General features: G+C 49.8%; 1 protein-coding gene across 2 annotated transcripts; it reads left to right on the forward strand.

The window, feature by feature from the left end:
- The first annotated feature begins 4,108 nt into the window (after positions 1–4,108).
- On the forward strand, positions 4,109–22,442 carry NCF4 (neutrophil cytosolic factor 4). 2 transcript variants are annotated; one of them, XM_073325348.1, is made up of 11 exons: positions 4,109–4,324; positions 7,541–7,625; positions 8,982–9,135; positions 9,457–9,527; positions 10,114–10,241; positions 11,229–11,286; positions 14,752–14,850; positions 16,859–16,989; positions 17,100–17,165; positions 19,956–20,215; positions 22,245–22,442. In XM_073325348.1, the coding sequence occupies exons 1-10, from the start codon at positions 4,293–4,295 to the stop codon at positions 20,188–20,190; spliced, it is 1,059 nt and encodes a 352-aa protein (XP_073181449.1). In that variant the 5' UTR covers positions 4,109–4,292; the 3' UTR covers positions 20,191–20,215; positions 22,245–22,442. The 2 variants fall into 2 exon arrangements, with proteins under 2 accessions (XP_073181449.1, XP_073181440.1); XM_073325339.1 differs by lacking the exon at positions 22,245–22,442 and having other exon boundaries at positions 19,956–21,137.
- The last annotated feature ends 1,177 nt before the right edge of the window (positions 22,443–23,619 follow it).

Raw genomic sequence — 23,619 nt, forward strand, 5'->3', positions numbered from 1 at the left:
TCCAAGAAGGATAGCCTGATTCTGTACCAGTGAAAGCCCATCAGACCAGCAGTCCTGGGCAGAATGTGGTGCAGTTTCAAAGCAGCCATCTGGTAATACATCAACTCTTCTACTAAGTATTGTAAGGTAGACATTACCAGCAGGGCTGATGCAGTTTTTGTCCAGCACATGCACAGAGTTATAATTCAGTGATCCAATAAAACAATAATTATAAAGATCTTCTAAACCTAGCTGGATGTGAAAGATCTTTATATTACGTAGCACAGTGGCTTGGGGAGCTGGGGCTATCAGTAGCTAGACAGTAGATGAATGGCTAACGGGAATGTAGTTCCAAATCTCAGGAGAGAGGGGGAAAAACAAAGTAACTGAGGCAAATCAGACATGGCTGATAAGAAATTATTCATCTATGCACGTATCCTGACAGCACAATGTATTATGTCTAATAGTGTCGTAGGTACAATGTTATTTTGGCCGTGCATGCTGGGGAGTGCTGGAATGCTGGCTTCTCTCTGCACATGTTGTTGGAAAAGCAGTGTATGGTTATACTCAGTCATCAAATAAAGAGTCAATACATTCAGCAACAGAGCAAAATGAACAGGGAACATATTCAGAAAAGAAATTCAATCCACTCAGAGACCAATTTGTAAAGAAAACAGTGCTCCCACATTCAGTTCAATATACCCAGTGATGAGCTGCCAAAAGCTGAAGAACCGGTTCCTTCACTTGCTCGGGGTCTTCGGTGGCACTTCGGCGGCGAGTCCTTCAGTCGCTCCAGGTCTTCGGTGGCACTGAAGGACCCACCGCTGAAGACCTGGAGCGAGTGAAGGGCCTGCCGCTGAAGTGCTGCTGAAGAGCCAGAGCATCGCCGGGTGAGTAAAAATTAAAAAGGGATTCTCAGGGGAGCCTACCCAGCCGAGAGCTCAGGTGGGCCAGACAGGACGGTCCCACAGGCCACGGCTGGAGTTTGCCCACCCCTTTAACAACCGGTTCTAAACCGGCTTCAAAATTTAGCAACCGGTTCGCGCGAACCAGTATGAACCGGCTCCAGCTCACCACTGAATATACCTGAACATCAAGTGGCATATATCCCAATGAATACTGGTTCCTTGTCATATGTATGGTCAGTATGATGTCATTATGGCAAGGGAACCTTAGATTATATTAACCACCAATACATCCTGTAAGTACCCAGAGTCTACCAACAACCCCAGGCTAGCACTGATATTGGCTGCAGTGCCACGTACAGCATAGTAAAAGTGCAGATTACAGTAGCCATGAGTAGGGTGACCAGATCACCACACTAAATATCGGGACACACTGGGGTGCCATCAGCCCCGCCCACAGCCCACCGCTGCTCCTCCCAGGCTCCGCCCCCACTCTTCCCCAGGTCCCGCCCCCTCCCCACTCAGCCCTTCCACTGCGCCCTTCCTCATCCCCCTGCCTGCTCCTGGCTTACTGCGTCCCTCCTCAGTCCCCCACCCACCGCTTGCCTCCCCGCCCGCACACCTGCCACTCACCTCTTCGCCCACCTGCCACTCACCCCTATGGCGCCGACTTCCCCTCTGCTGGGTGGGTGCTCGCCCACCCCCCACCTCTTCCCGCCTCTGCACCACCATCGCACTGCCCCCATTCCACCCCCTTCCCCCAAGTCCCCGCCCCTGCCCTGCCTCTTCTCTGCCTCCTCCCCTGAGCGCGCCGTGTACCCGCTCCTTCCCCCTCCCTCCTGGAAAGCGCTAAGCACCTCCAAACAGCTGTTAGGCGGCAGGAAGTGCTGGAGGGGGGGAGGAGCAGGGACACGGCACACTGGGGTGGAGAAGGAGGCGAGGGTGGGGGAGCTTGGCTGCAATTTTTCCCCATGGGTGCTCCAGCCCCGGAGAACCATGGGGTCAGTGCATCCCTCCCGCTTGCCTCCTTACCTGAATATCAGGACAAATGGCGTCCCCATCGTACATTGATCAGGACGCGGGACAAAGGATTAAATATCGGGACATCTGGTCACCCTAGCTGTGAGCAGTCTTGACTTGCTTTTCTTTTTTTTTCACTGTGGCTGGAGGGGATTATATGCGGTAATCCCTCTTCTCGGAAGGCAACATCCTATTGCACAGGAGAAAACTGAGTAAGCCATGTGTACCACATCATGCCCTCTTTAGGCTCCTTTGTTCCCCTGGGGTAGCATCTCTGGTCTATCTTACATGCCATTTGAGAGGATGAGATGTAACTTGTGTGTTTTTTGTCGAACATGGTTCATGCACCCAATGATCTCAAAAATACCCCGCCAACCCACTCATCCCTATCCAAGGGAGAATGCCCTCTACTGGTGTCACTTCCAATCCTTTGCACTCAGCCCTGGGGTCTCCTTTCCCAATGTACTGCCAACTTAGGTTCCCCTTTAATTTTTCCTGAGCCAACACAGGTTGGATCTTGTGACTAAGGCTTCTGTTCAAGGTGATCTGGCCTCATTTCCCTCTGGGCATCAGGAGGAAGCAAGAGGATGGCAGTTAGGAAGCTCCATTAACAGGCACCCCAGGGAAAGGGAAGGGAATGCTGTGTCTGCCTCCTCAGGTTACATGAGCACTGCACATGCAGCAGGGCTTGCAGAGAAAACAGAGCAAATGGCAGAGCATGAAGGTCCAGAGGGATACTTATGTGCAACACCTCTTCCCTGTAGCTATTGTACTCTCTGCTCATGCAAGCTGCACAGGGGAGGGGATTGCAGGGACAATCCAGCAAAGAACCTGGGGGTCTCTCTTTGCAATCCCCAGAGATGAGCAGCCATCAGGTTCTTCTAGCTAAAATACAACACAGTCCAGCTCAGACTCCTTGTAATGATGCTTCCCATTCATCTCTGGGAACTGCATCCAGGGGAGGGACAGAGTTCTCTTTACAAGGCAGATTCAAGCTTGACTGTAACAGTTGTAAGCAGGTTTCCACTCTGGAGCATGCTGGCTGGGTCCGTGCAAGCCACAAACTTTCTATCAGTTGGCCCTACGAGGATTAAAAGGAGCCAAATTTGTACTGAATTTGGAAGGAGAGGAGAGGCAAGGACTGAAACAAAGGAAGGCGCATGGGGAGGCAGAGAGGCTGTGTGAGGAAGTTATTTGATCAGAGAAGGGCCAGGATATGCTGCAACACTGCTGGAGCATTAGCAAATGACACTTTCTTCCTTCTCTTTTCCTCATTAAGGCTTTGCCAACCCACCTGCTGCAGGTGACGTGTCACTACCTCATGTGCACAGTGGTAGGGCAGGCAGGGTCCTCTTTGGGTGACAGGAGTCCTTGTGGCTAGGAATCTCAGCAGCAATTGCTGCTTTAGGCCTATGCAGCTGCATTAATCCCTGCCCTTTCTGGGGTCCTACTTCTCACTCCCACCAACCCATCATCCTGGCTGGTTCCTGGCCGTGATCCCCTTTGAATCTGGCACCCAAGGGCAGTGGCAGCAGGTGAGTTTCATAACAGCTCTTCCTACCCCTGCTTGGAAAGCTGCACTTTGGCTCCATCTCCTGGCCATATAAGGGAGAGTCCCCAAGGAGCCACAGAGCTTCATTCAGAGGTGAAGGATTTGCTACAGCCTGAGGGGGTCACTGGCAGGGAGGAGGGGGGGCTGTGGATACAGGGATGTGTGGGAGTTTGGACATCAGAGGGAAGGGAGGTGGACAGGCCCCTCATGGGTTATTTCACATACAGCCTCACAAAACCGAGGCCCAACTCTGTTCTCTGGGTGGCACGTGTCATTATCCAGAGAGGCAAGTGGGGTGTGGGGAGATGGACTACTTTTTGCCAGTCCCTGAGATCCAGATTTCTGCACAATGCCAGTCAGCCTTGCCCTGGCATTTTTATTGGGCCTGATTCTCCACTGCTCTGCACTCTGCAGGACACCAGTGCAAAGAGAGTGTAAAATGCTACCAGCCTGGTAGCTTGTGACAGTCCCTTTGCACAGGAGCCACAGTTTCTGTGTGGTGACTGGCAGTAATGAGTCAGGCTCATCGGTCCCTTTTGACAGTCTGCCTTTCACTTCCCTAACATGGGGGAAGTTTCGCCACACATGCTGCAGTCACAAAGCTGCCTGGCTTATGGGCTCTCTTTCGGTAGCACTTCCTCAATCTGGTGGGAGCGGGAAACGACAGGCTAACACTGATGTATTCAGAGTAAGATTCCTGAGGCCTTGCAGAGGGTTCCCAGTACATCCAGACTAACAGAGCTAGAGGGGTGGGGTCCTGTTTGCTCCCAGTCCACTAGAAGAAAGGAAGGGCTGGTCCTTTCTGGGGCTCACCTGGACACCAAGAAGCTGAAAGGATGTCTCTTCCCCGTCAGCTGCGAGACAAGAGGTGAGTTCCACAGAAACACTGCGATACCACTCTGCTCCTTCCCTTTTGCTTTGTCTGTGAAGAGACACTGCCTAGGTGTGGCTGCAGCCACCAAAACATTGGGCTTCCTTTGTGTGTGTGGGAGCCCTCAGTTTTTAAATAGGAATAGCCCCCCCTAGTGCTATCAGGGGCCCCATGGAAGGCTCCCCATCCAGGGAGGGCAGCAGGTATTTGCCTCTTTGTCCTTCCTGTAGTTCCACCAGGGGAGGGTAACTTTAAACTGCAGCTGGGGCTCCGCAGCAAAGGCTGGCTGTGACCCACGGGCACATCCCGTGGCCGCTCTAACAGCAAGTGGTGGCGCCTCCCGAGTTTGGAGTTGTGTTGACTAACTCCGGCAGAGCAAGAGATTGTGGGCACCTTGCGACACTACAATGCCCTTCTGTGTGGACTCTCCACCGTCAGAGGCCCCTTGTTCTGGGGTCTGATGGGAGAAGGGAGAATTGATCCCCCTTCCATACTCTTTGCTGAGTGGGAAAAAATTCCATTGCTAGAACTGGAAACCACCTTTTCCCCATTCCCACTGCTCCTCCACTTTCTTCTCCAGTATTTTTACTTCAGGATTAACACAGAGAGAGCTCTCACACGGTGGCATGTGACTGAGGCAAATGAATGTGCACCTCTCTGTTTTTATCAAGGGGGTTGGGCAGAGAAGGGCCTTAAAAGAAGGTGAAAATGGTCTGGTCAGACCTGTGAGCCCATTACTCTTTATTGTGTATACAGACAAAAGTGAGATAGGTGCCCATGCTCACCTTAGGCCAAGGCAGACTGGTCTACAATTATTATCCTAATGTAAGCGGGGGAATGGTCCCGCTATTGTGAGGAACTTTCCTGGCTTATACAGTATTCCAGTGGACTTAAGTAGCAGAAGGATCTGAGTCCCCACTCCCTTTACCCAGAGACCTGCCTGACCTCGAGGGCTCCCCTTCCACTCTCCTGTGTGGCAGAGTCCTCATAACCCCAACAAGGCTGGGCCCAGGATTCCTGGGGGGCTCGACCCCTAACCTTGTTGTGGTCACTTAGGGCAGGGGCTAAGGTGTCCCCACTCTGGGGTGCTCTTTCCACTCTGGACGCTTCCCTGACCCACTGACCATTGCATACAGTTCAAAGCAAACACAATTTATTAAACAATCAATTTTTAAAAAATAAGTAAGAAATGGGAAAGGTAAAAGGAAAATGTGTCACCCCACTCTGTGGCATGGGGACGCCACAACCAGCGTCTCTGGAATGTCAGGGCAGTTCACAGTCTGTTCCTCACACGTCCCAGGCCTCCTTCTCAGGCCCCGGCTGTGCTGCAGAGATGCTGCGGGTCAGACACTTGCTCTGGCCGTGGCCACACGTCATCAGGCTCTAGGCAGCAGGACCCTTCCCAGTGTCGCCTCTGCCCCGTTGGGGTTATGATCCCCCTCCAAGTCTAGCCTGCAGGGCCTCTTGGCTGGGGGCGTCTCCCTGTGCTGGGTCCGCTGCCCAGGGTCCCCCCTCGCTCTCCCCAGCTGCTCACAGCACACAGCTCTGGTCTGGTCTACTCCAACTCCAGCTCCAGCACGGCTGCTGCTGTGCCTCCAGCTCAGCTCCCCAGGCTCCTCCTCTAGCCCCTCTCTGGCTCTGGCTGCTGCTCTCTCCTTAGCTCTGCCCTTCTGGACAGGCAGCCCCAGCTCACACTGAGAAGGACGGGACCCCATGCTCCTGATTCTCTCATTGCCCTGCCTGCCTCATCCATCAGGCTGACCTGGAGCATTGTCCTCTCCCCATTGGCCCTGAGGGCTGTCAGTCTCAGGATCTTGATTCCTCTTCAGCCGTTCCCCTTTCTTTTGGTCCTGGGAGAGGGCCAACCAAAACCCCCATTACATTTCAGAAAGGGGCCAACAGTGCCCTTACACCAAGTTTTCTATATACTGTAGGATGGTCAAGAACGTGCCCCGTTGTCTGCCAGCAAAAGCGCGCTAACCCAGACCCTTCGGTGGGTAGCCCTGCTGGTGTGGCTGGACCTTAGAGCATGGGGGCAGATTTTCAGACTCACTGCATACCCACAGCTCTCACTGATTTCAGTTGGAGTTGTATGTATTCAATGCTCCTGAAAATCAGACATCGGAGGACTATACAGTCATCCTTGCAGTTTGTGGGACCCCAGGCTTCCAGAAAGAGAGAAATCGGGGCATGAATTGCCTTCTTCTTGCTTCTGTTGCTGTCTGGTGCCTGGCAGCAAGATGTTGCCTTCCCCCCCTGGCTCTACTGCCTGCGAGGGTGTTATAAATATAAAGGGAAGGGTAACCACCTTTGTATACAGTGCTATAAAATCCCTCCTGGCCAGAGGCAAAACCCTTTCACCTGTAAAGGGTTAAGAAGCTAAGGTAACCTCGCTGGCACCTGACCCAAAATGACCAATGAGAGGACAAGATACTTTCAAATCTGGAGGGGGGACAAAGGGTTTTTGTCTGTCTGTGTGATACCTTTGCCAGGAACAGATCAAGGATGAAAGTTCTCCAACTCCTGTAAAGTTAATAAGTAATCTAGCTAGAAAATACGTTAGGTTTTCTTTGTTTAACGGCTTGTAAAATTCGCTGTGCTGGAGGGAATGTATATTCCTCTTTTTGTGTCTTTTTGTAACTTAAGGTTTTGCCTAGAGGGATTCTCTATGTTTTGAATCTGATTACCCTGTAAAGTATTTACCATCCTGATTTTACAGAGGTGATTCTTTTACCTTTTCTTTAAATAAAATTCTTCTTTTAAAACCTGATTGATTTCTCATTGTTCTTAATATCCAAGGGTTTGGGTCTGTGTTCACTTGTACAAGTTGGTGAGGATATTATTATCAAGCCTTCCCCAGGAAAGGGGGTGTAGGGCTTGGGGGAATATTTTGGGGGAATAGGACTCCAAGTGGTCCTTTCCGTGTTCTTTGTCTAAAATACTTGGTGGTGGCAGCGTTTTACCTAATCCAAGGGCAAAGACTTTGTGCCTTGGGGAAGTTTTAACCTAAACTGGTAGAAATAAGCTTGGGGGGGGGTCTTTCATGCGGGTCCCCACATCTGTACCCTAGAGTTCAGAGTGGGGAAGGAACCTTGACAGCAGGGGATAGGACCAGCCCAAGAGTTGCAGAGCTTACATGGAGCCATTAGTTTGCTTGTGCCAAAGGCCAACACCAGCTGTAGTAACCCAGCTCTTTCTTCTCTTGCCTTCCAGTGACTTTGACCAGCTTCCAAATGAAGTGCCTGTCTCCGCTAACATTGCAGATGCCCAAGAGAAGAGAGGCTTCACCAGTTACTATGTAAGAGAGAGACTCTCTCCATGTGCTCACAGGTGTGACTGGCTCAGCATTGGGCCAGGGAAATAGGATGCAACGTGTCTGGCCTGATGCCGCTAGGCATGGCCTGCTGTGTATACAGCCTTCCGGTCTCCGTGTTGTTGGGTGGGGCTTGCCTCCCTCTGGAATGGGGCGGTGTCTGTCACAGGTGCACCCTGACAATCCAAGTAGCTGTGGGTGTGGCCTGACAGTGATGGGCTCTTTGGCCCTGCCTGTTTCCTAAGTCTTTCCATAGCCTTGTATAGGAGATTCAATGGGGATAGGGGGATAGACAGTCTGACAAGGAATAGCCCATCTTGGCACGTGCAAATTAGGAAGCTCCCTCCTCCACAGAAGAGGATGGGAGATCAGGACAGTGAATCACTGGAACACCAGGGAGGAGAACGGGAGGGAAGGAGGAAAGAGGGGCGTGAGATGTGCAAAGAGTGAGCTCTGGATGAGGTCTGCTCAGTGTGCCCTCTGCTGGGTAGACTCCTCTTGCCAGAGGCATTGACCACTGATCTCCCACTGAGGGTCTGCAGGGTTTAGACTCGGCTGCAATAAGTCTTGGCTACTATCTGCTTAAGTCTCCTTGGAGTGTCTGGGTACCAAGTGGCACAGGGTTCAATGCTTGGGAATCAGGCCGTCCATTAATCACAGCAGACCAATCTGTTTGGGAAATCAACGGGAGTACTGTCTGGTGGTTAGAGCAGGGGACCCAGAGTCAGGAAATCTGGGCACTGTTTCTGACTCTGCCACTGACTTGCTGCATGACCATGGACAAGACTCCTAGGCCAGAATGTTCAAACTTGTGTGCTTGAAATCAGCGAGAGTTATGAGTGCTCAACACCTCTGAAAACCAGGACCTTAAATTAGGGGCCTAAATGTGGATTTAAGATGTCCAAGGAACCCAAGCTTTAAAATATTATCTTTAATCTCTTGGGGGCATTAACTTCCCCATCTGTCAAATGGCAATCATAAAGTGGTGTTCTGCCCTCTGATGGAAGGTGTTATATGAGAGTAAAGTATTATTGTTAGCATTATCTAATGCCTCAGATCCTCCCAGGTTTGCTGTGCGCTTGATGGTGTGGTAGTAAACAATCACAGTGACTTGATCCATAGGAAACTTGGGGACACAGGCAAAATCAGCCTGGCGTAGTTATTATTTTATAGCACCCAAAATGCCAGATTCTTAACAGAAAGCTTACCTTCTACTCCAGCCTCCTGAAAAAACAGCCCAGACAGTGGACGGCTGGCTATATCCATCCGCTCTGTGCCTCACTTGCGCTCTGTAGATCTTATTAGGTATGCATGTGGCCCTCACTCCCTCTTCCCCTTCAGGTGTTTGTCATTGAGGTGAAGACAAAAGGAGGTGGCAGATACTTGATCTTCCGCCGCTACCGCCAGTTCTACGCCCTGCATAACAAGCTAGAGGAGAGATATGGGGCAGAGAACAAAAGCAACACCTTTGCCTTCACCCTCCCCGTGTTGCCAGGTAGGCTGTTGTCGAATGCAGCCCTGTGCCTGCTTGCAGACATCCTTGGTAGTTATTCCAATCTTAGCTTCTCCTAGTGGAGCTCATTGCAGGGAAGGGTGCCGGAGTCCTGGCTGTGAGAACCAGTTCCCAGCAATGGTGGTTGTAGAGATCAGTGCAGGTGTAGTAGTGGCTGGGGGATTTCCTCCAGCAGGGGTCACTGATGTGGAAAGCTGGAAATTCTTTTGCCTGTATTTCTTGTCCCAGATGCTACTGTCATATTGCTTCCTTCCCATTTTCTTTTTGGTAACTCTTATGGTTTGTTGGTTTTGTGCTTTCCAGGAAAGGTTTATGTTGGCGCGAAAAAGGAGATTGCAGAGAGCCGGATCCCTATCCTCAATATTTACATGAAGGTAAAGCTTGAAGTTAGAGTAGAGTTTGTTGTGGGTATACAGAGTCAATGTTTTGGATAGGTCCCATTTGAAATCATCTTGGATAGCTATGTCCATCCCAGCAGGGGGTACCTGGCTCTCTTTATGGTGCTCACCCTGAGACACCCTACTTCCCCGAGTCACCATAACACTGGGGAGAGAACTCCTTCGTGTGCAGGTTGATTATGGGCCCTGTATTAAATGAGTGGCTGACTGGGGCCTGCAGCAGCGGATGGGCTGATAGGCAGTGATGGGAGCCTGCCACTGCCCAGCTCTGCCCTCTCCCCACAGGGATTGCTGTGATTCTGGGGTGGGAGGATGACAGGAAGAGGGTGAACGTCCCTGGAGTAGATCAGGCATACCGGCAACACATTGGCCAAGGCCAGCAGTGAATAGAGGCAAAACCAGCAGCTGCTCAACCCTGTCCCACTTAGCAGGGGGATTTCTGACAGTGATGCACCTCCTTTGTGTGTCTGTAGGTTGGAGAGGTGTTTCCATTACCCAGGTAACATACAAAGCGGATCTCTCTCACTGGTGTTATTCTGCTCCCTTGTCTCCCCTGACACAGAAGCTGCTCTGCCTGCCCAGCTGGGTGCTGATGGATGAACACCTACGACTGTTTTTCTACCAGTCGGAGTTTGACTGCGAGCAGGTGCCACAGGGGCTGCGGCGGCTTCGCCCACGCACTCGCCGAGTGTAAGCCTCGGATGTGTTTCCGCCTGGGTGCCTGCTCGAAGGGAGGGTGTCCAGCGCCCCTTGAGGAGAGGGAAATTGGGGAGTCCCAATGTGTCCCCCAAATAAGTCAGTCAGATCCTACTCTACTGCTTGTCTGTGCCATGTAAACTGGACTGTTCCCACACTCAGTAGCTAACCCTCCAGTATTCAGGCTGCATTCTGTCTAAGGCCAGGGAAATGCTGAAAGGCCATTGGCACTGTTTTAAAATGGTGCCCCACTCATTGCGCTAGTGACTCTGTTCCAGTGATCTCTGTAGGGAGCTGTGTGTGGTGTGGGCAGGCCAGGACTGGGGACTTGATCCTGCACTGCTGAAGTCAATGGGAGTTTTGCCATTGATCTCAACAGCAGTTGGATCAGATCTTAAATGAATGTGGAGACTCAACTGGTCCCCATGCCTCACCTGAGCAGGGGCCTATCCTCCAGAGCAGCACTGGGATCCCACAGGAGAGCTGTGCTGTGTAGAGCAAAGGAGAATGAATTCCCCTCCCAACCCAGCAGCATGTGTGTGTGAAGGCCTGGATTGAATTAACACAATCCTTAAGGCTGAGATTTTTCCAAGGGAACTAACTAGCCCCCCAGGGCAAGTCTCACTTCCCTGCTCAGCGCAGCGGGAGAGAGGGATTCCTCCAGAGCGGGGTGGGTAAGGGAGGTCTAAGATTCTGAGTACACTGTTGGAATTCCCCTCTGTGCTCAGCAGAGGGCTTTGCCAGGCAGGGTTTGCTGCTGCGACACACGAGAGCTGAGAACACTGAGGTTAATGTAGTCGTGTCCGTGTCTATTTGCTCGAGTCGCATGTTGTGCCCAGATACTCTGGCGCTTTGTAAAGTGACTTGTGACTTGGATCACCTGCCTCCTAGATGGTGAGGAAGCAAAGACTGTGCTATTCAGCTGCTTTTCTTACCGCTAGAAAGGGGTGTTTACCTTCCCGTTGTCTCCTTCCTCTGCAGCAAAAGCATTGTGCCCCAGGCGCCCGGTTTTGACCGCATGGCAGCTCCGCGGGCTGAGGTGGGTACCCTGTGCAGCATGTAGCAGGTTGTAAACAAAACTGCTTTTCCACTCACGGATCTGTCTTATTACATCTGTGCCATTCTTGGGAGAGGTTCATGTGTTGGGGGAGGAGGGAAAATGGAATAAGCATAGATAGGAAATTCCTCTCACTTCAGTGCAGGAGATGGGAAGGGTAGGAGAGACTAGTGTGCGGTGAAGCAGAGGACTGAAGATATATATAGACTGAATCCCCCCCTCTGCTGAATAACAGGAGGGTCTTATTGGAGGATCAATATGAGCTGAATCTCAGAAATGACAGAACATAGAGAACTCAGTGCCAACTTTTCTGCATTTAGGGGGTGTCACCCATAGCCTCAGTCTCAGGCTCCGATTCAGCAAAGGACTTAAGCACATGCTTAGCTGGAAGTATGTACTTAAGTCCCATTGCTTGCTGTAAGATAAGCACGTGCTTAAATGCTTTGAATCAGGGCCTGCAGCATTCTCGTCACCAGGATTGGAAGAGCAGGGAAAACCAACACTCCTGTTCCAGCCTCAAGACCTAAGCTGGGAAGGGGAAACTCTTACAAATGGAAAGGGGTGGGGAGAGAACGTGAAAGAGTGGGGGAAAGGAGAGAGAGAGATAAAACACAGAAGGTAAAAGTAGATGGGACAAGGCTGAATCAGAAAAAAGAGAACGTTTCAATAAACTGAAAACTTGTAAAAGGGGGAACACTTACAGAACTAATAGTCCAAGGGAAAAGTTGGGCATTGGGAAAGATACACTCAAAATCCAGGAAGATACATGGAAAATAGGAAGAGCAAAGGGAAAAGAAGGAGAAGAACAAAGGAGAGGGCAAGTTCCTGACCCCACCCCCTTCTCCTTTAAGTGGATAGAAAACTTGTTTGATACAAGATTTTGAATCTGCCATTTGATGGCGATTTGGATGTTTCCAGCTGCTTTAAAAATAATCTTTCCTGGCTTTGGGAAAGACGAGTTGACACTCCTTCCTCAGCCCCAGCTCCCCTTGGGTATTTGTAAGGCTGACTGCATTCCTTTCTGTCACTAACAGGAAGTGGGGGCTTTTCAGGGCATGCGGCTGCAAGCCTCTTTCCTGTTTGAGCACGCAGAGTTGGCTCAGAGTTTTCCTGAGTTGGAGTGGTTATTTCCCTCTGTCAAGACACAAGACACTTGCACTGTGAAGCCGGTGTGGGAGGCCCTTCTTAAGAGACACACTAAGCTCCTTTTTTGGGGCCCCAGAGTAGAATATGCTGGTATGTTCTTGCTTCTCTAAGGCAAACGTAAGGGGACTCTTGCCCCTAACTAAAACTCAGTGGGGGTGTTTGGGTTGGCTACCTCCCAGTACAAAGGGGAAGGGTCAATGGGAAATCAGGACCCTGAGACTGACAGTCCCCAGGAACAACGGGGAGAGGCCAATGCTGCAGGTCAGCCTGATTGACAGGGCGGGCAGGCTAATCAGGGAGTCAGGAGACCAGGGGGGTCCCGTCCTCTGTGTGAGCTGGAATTGCCTGGATCAGACAGAGTGGGGCCGAGCTAAGGAGAAAGCAGGGGCCCCGAGCTGAGTTGGGGAGCAGAGCTGTGCCAGCCAGAGGGGCCAGAGAAGCAGCGCAGGAAGCAGGTCAGTGCTGGGAGCAGAGTCACAGAAGAGGCCACAGAGCAGACCTGTGCTGGGAGCAGAGCTGCAGCAACCAGGGCCAGAGGGGCCAGAGAAGCAGCCCAGGGAGCTGGAGGCAGAGTGGAGCTGGAGTTGCAGCTGGAGCTGGATCAGTCCAGAGCCAATACACTGAGCAGCTGGAGAGAGTGAGGGGGGAGCCTGGGCAGCGGGCCCAGCACAGGGAGACGCCCCCAGTCAAGAGGCCCTGCATATTATGTAAATGGGGGAATGGTCCTGCTATTGTGCAGAACTTTCCTGGCTTATATACTACTCTAGTGAAATGGGCTAGTGAAAGGATCTGAGTCCTCGCTCTCACTTCCTTTACCCAGAGGCCTGCCTGACCTGAAAGGCTCCCCTTCCACTCTCCTGAGTGGCAAAGTTCTTGTAACCCCGACAAGGCTGGGCTGAGGATTCCTGGGGGGCTCGACCCCCAACCTTGTCATGGTCACGTAGGGCAGGGGCTAGGGTGTCCCAACTCTGGGGTGCTCTCTCTGCACTAGATGCTTCCCTGATCCACTGATCATTACATACAGTTCAAAGCAAATACAATTTATAAGCAGCAATCAATTAAAAAAAAAAAAAAGAAGAAATGGGAAAGGTTAAAGGAAAACGTGTCACCCCGCTCTGTGGCACGGGAACGTCACAACCAGCGTCTCTAGAATGTAAGGGAAGTTCACAGTCTGTTCCTCACACGTCCCAGGCCTCCTTCTCAGGCCCTGGCTGTGCAGCAGGGATGCTGTGGGTTGGACACTTGCTCTGGCGGTGGCCACAAGCTCTCAGGCTCTAGGTGGCAGGACCCTTCCCAGCCTCGCCCCTGCCCGGATCCCCCTCCAAGTCTGGCCTGCAGGGCCTCTTGGCTTCCTGACTCCCTGATTAGCCTGCCCGCCCTGTCAATCAGGCTGACCTGGAGCTGACCTCTTCCCATTGTTCCTGGGGACTGTCAGTCTCAGGGTTCTGATTTCCCATGGACCCTTACCCTTTCTTTTGGTACTGGGAGCTAGCCAACCAAACACCCCCACTGAGTTTTAGTAAGGGGACAACACAAAGGAAAGGGGGCTGCAGCCAAGGGGAAATGCCATGGAAAGGTTTACCCAGAATGTGTTCTGGAACAGAGGGATTCCAGCGAGACTTTGCCTTTGAACTGCCCTGCTCTGGGGATGCACATTTCCATGCACATTTCCTGGGCACTAGCAGCTTGGAATGGTCTCAAAAGCAGAAATTGTTTGGGCCATGGTTTTGCCCTCTGGCAGATCTGAATGTTCAGTGTAAGGCTATTAGAAACTATGGGCTCAGTTGCTTTGAGATCCTTTTCAACAGCTGAAGACAGCAGCTCTTGGATCAATCATTCTCCATTGCAGCTGTACCCTTTTTTTAATTAATAGTTACTATAGTTTATGTGGTTTATGAAAGCCTGTTTAAAGAGCTATTTATATTAGTCACTAGTGAGAGGGGATGGGGTGTCCGTCCTCCATTATGAGAACCACCATCTTCTGAGATCTCAGTCTTTATTTGTTATTCTGAATAGCAGAAAAGATCTGAGGGGCTTGAGGCTCCAGTTCTCTATATGACCTTGTACAAACATTTGGATCTGTGATGGGAAGTGCATGTTGCTCCAACTCTCCTTGCTTTCCTGATCGCTCCAGCTCGCAGTGTGCATCTCAATAGCAGGGATCTATTAGGCAATATGCTCCCAAGAATGTGAGTTACAGGGAAATAACCTTTTCCTGTGAGTATGCCAGACAGGGAAAGCAGGAAAGCAGAGTTCTGTAACTCTGAATTTATCATTGAAATGGTGATTATTTCCCCCCAGGCACTGTTTGACTTTCTTGGAACCAGTACACTGGAGTTGAATTTCAAGAAGGGAGACTTGATCTATCTACTCAGCAGGATCAACAAAGATTGGCTAGAGGTAAGACTGAGGTTACTGGGGCTATGCTAGAGTTTCTGAGCTGTCAGTGTACAGCTGACATTAGTCCATGAGAGACTAAGGCCCAGATCCTCAAAGGTTTTTAGATGCCTGACTTCCAATGATTTCAATGGAAATTAGCAGTCTAAATAATTCTGAGGATCTGGGACTAAGCCTCTATCTCCATATTCCAGGGTCCTTCCTTTCTAGGCTCTGTTTGGATTTTAGGTTTCCTCTCCTTTGGTGCTTGTGTTTTACTTGTACTCTCTTTGCCTGTAGTGCGCTCTAGGGTATGTAGAGTGAGTAGAACACACACAGGCCACAGAAAAGAGAAGGAAACTCCTGTTCAGATGTGATTGCTTGTGTTTGCATTACTTGTGACACACTGCCCTCCAGCCCCACCTGCACCGCCCTGTTTTGGGGGGACTTGGGCACTATGAGGAGGTAACGAGAATGGGCTGCAGGAGCATGCTGGATGTCTGCTGATATGGTATCTCTGCTTTCTATAAGAGGACAGCCTTCATGGGGAAGTATCTGATGTCTGTATATCATACACTGCTCCAGTCCTTCTGTAGCCAACCACCCAATCCAATATTCCTGTTACAGGTACGACATCAGGTCACTTCCACTACAGTCATCTCATTATGTTGATATAGTGTACTTGGACTTTCAGAAAGCCTTGGACAAGGTACTATATCAAAGGCTCTTAAGCAAATTAAACAGCCATAGGATAATGAGGGAAAGTCCTCTCATGGATCAATAACTGGTAAAAAGATAGGAAACAAAGGATAGGAATAAATGGTCAGCTGTCCCAGTGAAGAGAGGTAAATATCTGGGTCCCCCAAGGATCTCTACTGGAACCAGTGCTGTTCAACATATTCATAAATGATTTGGAAAAGTGGGTAAAACAGTGAGGTGGCAAAGTTTGCAGATGATACAAAACTACTCAAGATACTGAAGTCCAAAGCTGACTGTGAAGTTACAAAAGGATTTCACAAAACTTGGTGACTGGGTGACAAGTTAGTAGATGAAATTCAGTGTTGATAAATGCAAAGCAAGGCACATTGGAAACTATAATCCCAACTATACATGCAAAAATGATAAGGTCTAAATTAGCTGTTACCACTCAAGAAATAGAGTTATTATTTATAGTTCTTTGAAAACATCTGCTCAGTGTGCAACAGCAGTCAAAAAAAGCTACAGAATGTTAGGAACCGTTAGGAAAGAGATAGATAATAAGACAGAAAATATCACAATGACACTGTATAAATCCATGGTACGCCCACACCTGGAATATTCTAGGCAGTTCTGGTCAACCCATCTCAAAAAAAGATGTATCAGAATTGGAAAAGGTACAGAGAAGGGCAACAGAAATGAAGAGAGATTAGACTAAAGAGATGTCTAAGGCGTGGTATGGCTGAGGCCTATAAAATCATGAAAGGTATGGAGAAAGTACAGAGGAAAGTGTTAGTTACCCCTTCACAGAATGAAAGAATTGGGGGTCATCCAATGAAATGAATAGGCAGCAGGTTTAAAACAAACAAAAGGAAGTACTTCTTCACACAATGCACAGTCAACCTGTGGAACTCACTGCGAGGGCATGTGGTGAAGGCCAAAAGTAGAACTAGGTTCAGAAAAGAACTAGGTAAGTTCATGGAGGATAGGAACCGTCAAGGGCTATTAGCCAAGATGGTCAGGGATGCAATCCCCTGCTCTGAGTGTCCCTAAACCTCTGACTGCCATAAGCTGACAGTGGATGACAGAGGATGGCTCTCTCAATAATTACCCTGTTCTCTTCATGCCCTCTGAAGCATCTGTCACTGGACACTGTCAGAGACAGGATACTGGGCTAGATGGGCCATTAGTATTACCCAGTATGGCTGTTCTTACATGACCATATCTGGGGAGTTCTGGCAGTCATCTCCATGGAAATGACTCACATTTCCACAGCAGACCACATGTAGCCAAAATAGTGCCCTCTTTGTCATTCTCTTCTTTCCACTTGTCCCAGGGAACCGTCCACGAGGCCACTGGAATCTTCCCATGTGCTTTTGTGAAGATCATTCAAGACTTACCCCCGGAGGAGGGCACTATCAATTGGCTGCGCTGCTATTACCAGGATGACACTGTCAGCAGCATCAGGTAAGGAGGCGATGCTTTCAGGTGATGCTGGAGAGATGCCCGCGCTCCTGCAGCCCCGTCAGGGAACTGCTCTGATCATGTGAGATGACGATATCTTTTCCCTCTTCTAGGGACATATCAGTGGAAGAGGACCTGAGCAGCACCCCATTGTTCAAGCACCTCATGGCATTAATGAGGTACAGCACAGGCAGATGGAGGTGCAGGCGCTACTGCATGCAGAGAGTCACTCCCAGGCATATTTCCTGAGTTCCTCCCGCTCCTGGCTGTGTTAGGGTCTGTCCAGCCACCCCAGTGTTCTGGGCCTGACATACTCCTCCCTATTAACCTGGAGAGTTGGCAGTTGTCACAACCTGGCCCAGGACCAGCCTGTGTGGTCCCTAGTCTGTTGTGAATGGACCCAATGACTGGGTCCCATGTGCTTCCAAGCCAAGTGGGCCTGGGCAGAGTCTAGTCATTGCTTCTAGCTGTTGGACTCTAGGATACACTCCCAGGCTCAGGCCTCTTGTCTGACACCCTTGGGATGTGCGGGACCAGTGTCCAGCCACCCTAGACAGTCATCTACACAGGAGAGAAAAGGTATTGCCACCACCCGTGGAGACATCTGCACGGCACATACTATGTTGTGTCCACACACAAAAATGCTCTTTATTTTTACAAGTGATGCCAGCATCATTGAGTGTGCACCTCCTCTGAGCAAGTCTTGATAATGTCTCTGCCCACCCTGTTATTTATGAGTGGTATTGCCGTAGTGCCTAGAACCCTAGTTATAGACCAGGACCCCATTGGGCTAAGTACTGAACAAACACAGAGTCTACCCCAACATCCTTGCCCACTGTTGCAAGTCCAGGGTGGCTGGAACTCACAGGCATTGCAGTCACATAGACATGGCTGGTTCTCCCATCTCAGCCCACCAATGCTTTTCTCTACTCAGCCCTAAGCTTGCCAGCCCTAAGCTTATAGAAATAATGAGTCCAGGCCCTCAAGATCATGAGATTGGCTTGAGACTCCTGAGACTTTAATTATAAATGTTGGAGGGTTTTTTTTTTTAATTTACCTTTTTGGCATTTGAAAAGGGTCACATTTTCAAATTATTTTCTCAAGCATGAGGTCTGAGATACCCATGTAATCAAATGACTCCAGGAGCTGGGGTTTAAGAAAAACTTGCAATAAAATTGAGAGACTTGGCAACACTACTGATCAGTGACCTCTCTGCACTCTGTTAACACCTCCCTTTGGTCTTGGCTCGCCTTGTTCTCTCCAACCTGGTTTTAGCAGGCCTGCAAGCCACTGAGCCATCTATCACCTGGCTTGTTGTGACTGACAATCCCACAAATAACAAGCTGGACACATGGCAATAGGCAATAGAATTTCACTATAGTTTTAAAACTTGGAGTATTAAAAATCAAACATGGGGGCCAGTTTCCTTCCACTCTTATAAAGGAAACAAACAAGGGGGAAAGGGGTTTTTTATGAATTTACCAATTTTATATAGGTTTAATACACTATTAAACCAGTAGACCAAGAGACCCAAGAAAGAACTCTGCGTGGCCTGAAAGCTCATCTCTCTCACCAACAGAAGTTGTTCCAAAATAAGATATTACCTCACCCACCTCGTCTCTCTCATATCTTGGGAGGAACGTGGCTACAACAACACTGCAAACAAATATTAAACCAATAAACTATTTTACTTATTGTAGAGCAGTTTTTTGTTGGGCCACTCATCTGGGAGTTGGTGGAGTAGCATCCCCTATGTTTGCCCAACCTCTGAAAGGGATAGTAGAAGAAGCATTATAACTTCATTTTGAATGACAGTGGAATTACAGATATACTCACTAGGCAATACTACTCCTGCCTCCTAACTGCTCCAGTTGCAAATTCACCTATCCCTGGCAGTCTAGCTGGGTTTCTGTAATGGTGTTTGAAACACTGGTTGTCTACTAGCAGCCAAACTCTATAGTGTGTCCCTAGTGCAGGGGGTGGGGCGGGGGGTAAATTACGGCCCAGAGGCCTCATTCGGCCCTTCAGACATTTCAGAGCTCCAGCCGGGGAGCAGGGTCCAGGGCTTGCCCTGCACCAGTGGGGGAGTGGGGTTGGGGGCTTGTTCCGCTCCGTGCATGCCAGGGCTCCATGCAGCTTCCAGAAGCAGTGGCATGTCCCCTCTCCACCTCCTATGCGTAGGGGCAACCAGGGGGCACCGCACACTGCCCCCTCAGCTCCCATTGGCTGGCAATTGTGGCCAATGGGAGCTCCAGGGGCAGGGGCAGCACCTGCGGATGGGGCAGAGTGCAGAGTCACCTGGCCACGCCTGTGCATAGGAGCCGGAGGGAGGACATGCCGCTGCTTCTGGGAGCTGCTTGAGGTAAGTGCCACCCAGACGCTGCATCCCTAATCCCCTCCTGTGCCCCAACCCCCTGCCCCTGCCCTGATCACCCTCCTGCCCTCTGAACCCCTCAGTCCCAGCCCAGAGCACCCTACTGCACTCCCAACCCCTCATCCCCCACCCCAGAACCCGCACCCCCAGCCGGAGACCTCACCCACTCCCACACCCCAACCCCTAATTTTGTGAGCATTCATGGCCCGCCATACAATTTCCATACCCAGATGTGGTCCTTGGGCCAAAAAGTTTGCCTGCCCCTGCCTCAGTGAGATGCATGCTGGCAACCATTTTCAATAAGTATTGGCCTAGTGCAGATGTACTCACAGAGGCCAGTGTTCGAGTGAAGGGCAAAGAGACCCCGGCCTCAGCTTCATATCTGTATAGTGTTAATACACAGCACGGTATGGGCACAGCTGATCTGACACCTCCCATTCATTGGCTTGGGAAGGGTTAAATATCTTCAAAAAGCTGGGTGTGCTGCCATTCTTTAGAGTTCTGCTTAGAGGGCTGCTGTCTTTTGTACACTAACATGCAGTATCTTCCTGGCATTGTTTGAACCCTAGGGTTTAATCCATTTTTCCTCTCCTAGGAGAGAGTTTGACCGTGATGACATTGTTCTGAATTACCGGGACTCTGAGGGTGACCTGATCCGTCTGGTCTCTGACCAGGATGTCGAACTCATGGTGTCTCAGAGCAGGAGACGACCCTCTAAGAAGCATTTTTTCCCTTGGAAGTTGCACATCACCCACCAAGATGACCTCAGTGTCTACAACACCAGCCCAGGAGGAGACACTAGTCAGGCACTAGAAATGAAAGGACGGTGACTGCCACAGGGAGCTGTTTCAACAGGTGGCTGCACCCCTCCATTCACTGTACCGACTGCTTCTTTTAACTAGGCTTGAGACAGGCAACAATCACAGCAGGTTAGATACTGGTGCCCCGGGACATGGAACAATCAGAACAAGTGGACCTACTGGCGCCTGAGAGCAGAAGTGCTGAGGTGTCAGGGGAGCCCTGCAAGCCCAGGCACCTCAAAGACTAAGTGGACATTGTTAGTAAATGTAGTTAGTAAGCTGGCTGTAAATAATTGTAATTGTGTGTCCGTGTTGGGTTTGAAGTGTTGTTTTGGCTGGGAAGAGAAGATGTGCTATTGTGGATTATGCCTTTAAGGGCTGAGCGCCCCAGCTTGAAATCTGGGGCCGACTGGAACTGGTCACGGAATAAAGCAGAGCTCTGTCTAGTGCCTTTAGCACTGAGTGATGACAGAACACCACAAAAGGGAATGGGAAGGATGCTGGGGGACCCCAAATGGCCCCTGGGATTTGCCATGCTGCTGGGTCACCCTACAGTGAGGAGGATAATTTCAGGGGCTTTTATGACAAGCTGTTCCTGCTTGTCTAAGCCCAATCTCCCATAGCAACGTCTCTCTGTGGGCATGAAGATGCCAGCATCTCAGGGTCCGTGTTCATAGAATCATAGAATATCAGGGTTGGAAGGGACCTCAGGAGGTCATCTAGTCCAACCCCCTGCTCAAAGCAGGACCAATCCCCAGTTTTTGCCCCATATCCCTAAATGGCCCCCTCAAGGATTGAACTCACAATCCTGGGTTTAGCAGGCCAGTGCTCAAACCACTGAGCTATCCCTTCCCCTGTTCTCTGATGTCTAGGTTCACTTCACAGATAGTAAATCCAAATGGGAATCAGAGTAACAGCCGTGTTAGTCTGTATTCGCAAAAAGAAAAGGAGTACTTGTGCACCTTAGAGACTAACCAATTTATTTGAGTGTAAGCTTTCGTGAGCTAGAGCTCACTTCATCGGATGCATACTGTGGAAAATACAGAAGATGTTTTTATACACACAGACCATGAAAAAATGGGTGTTTATCACTACAAAAGGTTTTCTCTCCCCCCACCCCACTCTCCTTCTGGTAATAGAGAAAACCTTTTGTAGTGATAAACACCCATTTTTTCATGGTCTGTGTGTATAAAAACATCTGTATTTTCCACGATATGCATCCGATGAAGTGAGCTTTAGCTCACGAAAGCTTACGCTCAAATAAATTGGTTAGTATCTAAGGTGCCACAAGTACTCCTTTTCTTTTTTCCAAATGGGAATGAATCCCTCAGAAGGGAGGAGATGAACCGTGGCTGGCGAGGGGGCATCACACAGTAACACTGTCCACTGGCTGGGGGTGCACTGGTGGTTTAGGATCTGCTCATGACTGTCCTGTCTGACATGGCTCCTCAGGGAACCCAAGGGCTTCTAGTGTTTGTTCCTTCCTGCTGGCCCTACACAGATCATCTACTTGCCACAGTTTGCAAGGGAAGAGTGTGACGTTCTGTACCTCATGGGAACACCTTACACCCCCATGTTCATCCTTATAATATGATTGTGTGGTATCTAATGCAAAGTTTGTCATGTCGGGTGTCTTTGGAAGGCTCATGGTGTACTGAGCATTGTTGTTATAGTAATGTTATAGTAATCGTTGTTATGGTAATGTTATAGTAATGTGATAGGTTGTAATTTCATGTATATAGTTATGAGGCTGTAACTGTGTCCTCATGGCTTAAAGCAAGCCAAGGCAAAAACTCTCCAAGAGCAGAGGGGCAGTTCACACCTTATCAGGGCTGAATGGGACAAACCCAGCCCAGCCTCACAGGAACAAAGGACACTGGCCTAGGCAACAACAAAGGATCTATTGGACTCTTGAGTGAGTCACCCCCCTTCCTTTGGTCAGTTTGGGATTGCAATGAGGTAATGCTCACCTGACTCTGAAGGGTGGGGGGGGCAGGGGGGCAAAGCCAAGAGGGAAGAAAGAACATGATAAAAAGAAGAGACGTTTGCCATGCTCTTCCTCTCTCTTCCACCTCCATCTACAGACATGACCACCAAGCGACTGAAGTGCTGCTCAAAAGAAAGAGCCTGGACGAAGGTCAACCAGCCAGCCTGTGGTGAGAAGCATCTAAGTTTGTAAGGGCATTGAAAGTGTTAAGATCAGCTTAAAATGCGTTTTGCTTTTATTTCATTTGACCAAATCCGATTTATTGTGTTTTGACTTATAATCACTTAAAATCTATCCTTGTAGTTAATAAATCTGTTTGTTTATTTTACCTAAAGCAGTGCGTTTGGTTTGAAGCATAAGAGACTCCCCTTGGGATGACAAGCCTGGTACTTATCAATTTCTTCGTTAAATTGACAATCTCATATAAGCTTGCAGCGTCCAGCGGGCATAACTGGACACTACAAGACGGAGGTTCCTAAGGTTGTGTCTGGGACCAGAGATATTGGCTAGTGTCATTCGGTTGCACAATCCAAGGAGCACCTTACATGCCAGAGGCTGTGCGTGAACAGCCCAGGAGTGGGGGTTCTCACAGCAGAGCAGGGTAAAGCTGGCTCCCAGAGCCAAGGATTGGGGTGACCTAGCAGATCACCGGTCCAGATAACACCAGAGGGGAACATCACAAAAGAGAGGGACTCTCTCTTTCCCCAGCTGCCCCAGCTCCACCCCCAATTGATTATTTTGCCCGCAGATGTGAACTGATTCTGGGTATGAATTAGGGCTGTTTCCCCACTATCTGTCCTTGGGATTAGGTCAGAATGAGCTGACTGCAGAGGAATGCCAGGGGTTTGAAAGTAGAAGAGGTTAAAATGTAATCAGTGGTAACTATGGGAGGATTATCTCCCACCCTCAATAATTAACCATTACAGGTTCTGAGGTTCCAGGGTACACGGTGTGGGGTAAAAATAATTACTCACTGACTAAAAAGGGGGGGACCAAGACGCAGGTCACAGAGATCTCCTACTGGGCTTTCTTCTGCTTCAGTACGGAGTGCACAGGTCTCAGCATGCAGCGCGCCATCTCCAGCCAAGTAGCAAGGCACTGTATGTGTATGTACAGCGCCGAGGCCAGTGGGGCGCCCTTTAGGTGCTACTGCAATACAAGTAACAATGACAATGTGAACAGCTCTGAGGAGCAAGGTGGGGAGGTGCAACCACCCAAAGTTAGTGCTAGGGCTCTTGGGGGTTTCAAAGAATGAACGATTTGGGCCCATTGGCCTGGCACTGGTTTGTTGCTGTGCCAAGATGACATGTTTCTGTGCTCCTGAAGAGATCTATTTGCATCACTAATTGGGCCTCATGCAAAACACATGGAACTCAGTGGAAAGACTCCCATTGACTTCATTGGGCACTATGATCAGGCTCACAGAGATTATCTGGGATAAAGAAAACAGGGCAGCTCGGGGGCGCAACAAA

Source organism: Lepidochelys kempii, chromosome 1, assembly GCF_965140285.1.
Source record: "Lepidochelys kempii isolate rLepKem1 chromosome 1, rLepKem1.hap1, whole genome shotgun sequence".
Classification (NCBI taxonomy): Eukaryota; Metazoa; Chordata; order Testudines; family Cheloniidae; genus Lepidochelys; species Lepidochelys kempii.